This window comes from Antrostomus carolinensis, unplaced genomic scaffold, assembly GCF_000700745.2.
Source record: "Antrostomus carolinensis isolate BGI_N321 unplaced genomic scaffold, ASM70074v2 scaffold6308, whole genome shotgun sequence".
NCBI classification, from domain to species: domain Eukaryota; kingdom Metazoa; phylum Chordata; class Aves; order Caprimulgiformes; family Caprimulgidae; genus Antrostomus; species Antrostomus carolinensis.
The window spans coordinates 1,601-5,885 of record NW_010330791.1 but is presented as its reverse complement, the minus strand read 5'-3'; the positions used below and the strand labels follow the sequence as shown (position 1 = coordinate 5,885).

The 4,285-nt window shown below is 47.6% G+C and overlaps 1 protein-coding gene across 1 annotated transcript in view; it reads right to left on the bottom strand.

Annotated features, from left to right (window-relative positions):
• Window positions 1-4,071, bottom strand: part of RRP36 (ribosomal RNA processing 36) — a gene marked incomplete at its 5' end in the record, with an annotated part of 4,470 nt that extends 399 nt beyond the window's left edge. The window contains 5 exons of the mRNA XM_010173010.2: window positions 1-69; window positions 181-255; window positions 378-482; window positions 1,281-1,347; window positions 3,933-4,071. The exon at window positions 1-69 is cut by the window's left edge and continues 40 nt beyond it. Of these exons, the coding sequence (XP_010171312.2) occupies window positions 1-69; window positions 181-255; window positions 378-482; window positions 1,281-1,347; window positions 3,933-4,071 (455 nt within the window). The remainder of the gene's footprint in view (window positions 70-180; window positions 256-377; window positions 483-1,280; window positions 1,348-3,932) is intronic.
• Window positions 4,072-4,285: the final 214 nt, after the last annotated feature.

Below are 4,285 nucleotides of genomic sequence, written 5' to 3'. Positions count from 1 at the left end.
TTGTCTCTTCAAGGACAGCTCCCTCTCCCTCAGCTCCTGCTGTTTTTTCTGTGCCTGTTCTTGCTGTATCTGTACAGAAAGGATGGCCCATGTCAGCAAGTGTCTAGGCAGACCTCAGGAGGCACATCCTCTCCTCTAGTGCACTGCCTCACACAAGGGGAGATGCTGCTCTGAACTCACCATGCGGTTCAGGAGCCGCTGGAGTTTCTCCTTCTGCTCCACATCCCGGCATTTTTTCAGCTGCTTCTGAACCATCTAAAGAAGAGAGCAGAAAGCTGCATGACTTCCTGCCTGCCACCTCCACTGTGAAAAGCCTTTGCAGAAGCTGCCCCTGCCAAGCAAGGCTCTCTTGGCCGAGGACAGGCACACAGCATCACCTCCTTCTCCTGCTTCTTGATGCTGTCCAGGAAGCTGTAGGTCTTCATAAATATTTCAGGCTTATACTCTCCAGACAGGTCATCAAATCGAGGGTCTCTGTGGACCTGAAGGCAAAGGTAAGAGCTGTGGCCAGGATTACCCTGTTACATCCTTCCATGGATCAGACCTTGACTTTTTTTTTTTTTTTTACTAACAATATTATGCACCCATCATTGAAAACATCTGCAGTTGGCAAAGACTGAGTCCAACAACGAAGGTGATGGTCCCTCACAAAGTCATCCTGCCTGCCTCCAGCCTACCAAGCGACAGCCATTTCCATATGCAAGTCCACCACCCAGGAGAAGCCAACTCGAGGAACAGCAGCATGAGTGCTGCCTCCAGACACCTGCAACTCCCAGACCAAGAGCTGGCTGAACGTGTCTTGTCAAGATGATGCATTTGGGAATTCAAACCTCTGACAAAAAGGAATCTCTGTATCTGTGGAAATTAACATATTAAGATGATCCAGCAATGATAAGTCAAGTTATATCCATATTAGAAACTAGACAGACATGTGAACTTCCAATGTGATTAGTACTGAACAGCAATCACAGCTTGCTGTGCAATCTTCAGTGGTGGCAGCCATTACATCTCCTATCAACACTTGGGTCTCAAATGTTTGAGTTCCTCTTCAAGCTGTGCATTATGCAGGGCAGCAGGTTACACAGAGAGCAGCTGCTCCTGCACCCAACCTCTTGTTCTCCCCACAGACACGCTAGCACTGCCTGCGCTCACCAGTCAGTGGTCCAAGCCCTGTCCTCCAGAAACAGCCTGTCACCTTCAGCAGCCCCATGACCATGTTTGTGCCCTGTGAGCATTGCTAAGGGCAGTCAGCTCCTGAGTTGGGGAGGGGGAGCACCCACCTTCTTTTTAACAGAGACGACTTGTCGTAGAAACGGCACAGGCTTCTTGGCAGACATCTCCAACGGCCTGAAAAAGAGAAAAATGTATTTAAGAGAAGCAGAGGACAGAATGAGGCCCAGGCTAACGTGCCAGAGCTTAGACAGACCCTCAGGAGAACATTCCTGCACAGTGCTGAAATGGCAGACTCTCCCACTCAATCCTCACCGTGATACCTACAGAGAGCAAAGAGGTGACTCAGTCAAGAGCCAGACAAGGCTACTACAACCAAATGATCTATAGATGTGTGGTTAGAACAATCCTACACAAAACTTGATACAACCGCACTGCATCAGGTGAAAACCCACCACACCTGCATCAGGAAGTGCACTGCATTCCTCTCCTTCCCCATGTTTTCATTTATCATGCAACAACCCTCTTCTATTCCTGGCCCACCAACTCATCCACTCTTGACTAATACACTGAAAGGTGAAGCCAGAGTTGGGAATTTCTGCACTGATAGTGACCAATAATAGACCAATTCTACAGTGGCCAGGCTCAGCGGGAAAGCACATCAGAACACAAGGAAAGGTCAGTCCCAGGAATAATCCTGGAATCATAGAATGGTTTGGGTTGGAAGGGACCTTAAAGATCATCCAGTTCCACCCCCCCTGCCATGGCAGGGACACCTTCCACTAGACCAGGTTGCTCAAAGCCTCATCCAGCCTGGCCTTCAACACTTCCAGGGAGGGAGCATCCTCAGCTTCTCTGGGCAACCTGTGCCAGTGTCTCACCACCCTCACAGGAAAGAATTTCTTCCTAATGTCTAATCTAAACCTGCCCTCTTTCAGTTTAAAGCCATTACCCCTTGTTCTATCACTCCCTGCCCTTATGAAAAGTCCCTCCCCAGCTTTCTTGTAGGCCCCTTCAGGTACTGGGAGGCCGCTATAAGATCTCCCGGGAGCCTTCTCTTCTCCAGGTTGAACAGCCCCAACTCTCTCAGCCTGTCCTCATAGGAGAGGTGCTCCAGCCCTCGGATAATCCTCGTGGCCTCCTCTGGACTCATTTTAACTGGTCCATGTCTCTCTTGTGTTGGGAGCCCCAGAACTGGACTCTACTCCGTGTGGGGTCTCAGGAGAGTGGAGTAGAGAGGGAGTAGAGCTTATAGTACATATTCCAAAAGAGACTACATGGTGAATCAGGACCACAAGGACCATGGTGACAACCAATGAAGTGAATAAGTTCTCCTTTAAGTGTATGAGGGGAACTTTATCAGATGGGAGAATGGGGTATTACTCTCCCCATCTTACATGGATGCTGTGTCATGTGATTTATCAGTACAAGTTATTAGAAACATGAAAAGACCTGTGAAGCACCTCCTGAGAGCACCACAATGTGGGCATTACACCCACATTCAGCAACGCAGTATCACCAGAGCAGGAACATGAACAACCCCACAGGCATAAGTCAGTTTTCCAAATCCCACTCTGGGCAGCATTCAGTGTATTTTCACGTGCGTTGACGTGGCTACACCCCTGTACAATGCCCTTGAGTCAGCTTTATACACCATTTTTGAAGGCAGCTCAGTGCCAGGGGATTTCCCTGAATTCCCTTTTTAAAAATACATTTATTTATTTTAAAAGAAGCTCACTTCCATAACTACAACACCAGAGAAACAGCATATGGGATTTACAGTGATGCATCACTTAAAGGATTAGGGGAATTAAATAAAAACAGAATTATGCAAACTGTGTGGCAGAAATAGAGACACTGCATAAAGATGTTACGCTACACAAAATCCTTTAGACTCTTGGGTAAAAGGTAAAGCAGAGACATTGTTCTAATCAACTGTTTATGGCAGAAGAAACATGTGTATGCTGGAGAGATTCAGAAACAGGTCAGGGAATGCCAGTGTAACAGAGGAAACCTGTTCAAATCACTTAGGTACGACTCTGAGGACTGCAAACCAGCTAACTACTGCAAATAAAGAGTAATGGTGTAACAGTCGTTACCAGTGGAGGACTGTGAAAAGAACTGGTAGTTTATGTTGTGCTGAATACATTTTACAGTCACCACATCGACAGCACCTACAGAGTATGCAAATAAGAGATGTAAAGATGACTGAAGAAGGAAGAAGTCTCTGATGATAAGTACTGTAGAGGGGGGAAAAAGGGAAATCAACAGAGACAAGCCAGAGATGAAACAACAGCAGAAGGATGAATGAAATTCCAGAACCACTGGCTGTCACTGCAGTGACATCTCCAGCCAGAAGATGCTGATAGGCTGGAAGGGGCTTAGGAAACAGCAGGGTAACTCTTCCAGGGCCCAGGGAACAGAGGTAAAGCAGGTTCACACAGCTTAGAAGAGAAGTGTACTGTGCCCCGGGTTAAAAGTGCCTTAATACAGAGGGTGCAAAGGAACTGAGTGCAGATCTAACTGTCAAGTCACAGGGCGCTGCTGGGGATCTGAGGAGGACAGGATACTGAGGGATCTGAAACAGCCACAGAGCATTCCCAAACGAAACACTGCAGTGAAAGGCATTATTGTGTAGCACATTAAAGGAGATCTACACCAGCTCCAAGGCAATGGCAACGCTGTGAGGAGCTCCCAGCGTAACTTCTGGAGTGCAGAGAGCCAACATGCACATTTTTCTGATCACAAAAGAACCTCCTTACCCCTTTTTGCTTTGCTGCTGCTTCACCAAAGCTTTGGAAGATTTTGGAGCTTTCTTCCCACCGGTCACCTGCTTGCACACTCTTGTTCTCTTATCACTCTGCAGCTGCAGTAGTTCCTCAAAAGACATGTCAGACTGATCTGGAAGAGAGTACAGGACACAAGTGAACCAAACAGCTTCTCAAGGCACTTCCCACCCCCAAATTCCACCAAGAGGGATGTCTCAGAGCCTGAGACATGAGCACAGTGGTGCTGTCCCTATACAACCACATGGCAGAAAGAAGCCACTGCATCTCTCAGCCTTTGCCTTCTCTCTCATTAATCACTGAGGTCTTTAGCACCAGAACAGCCTCCC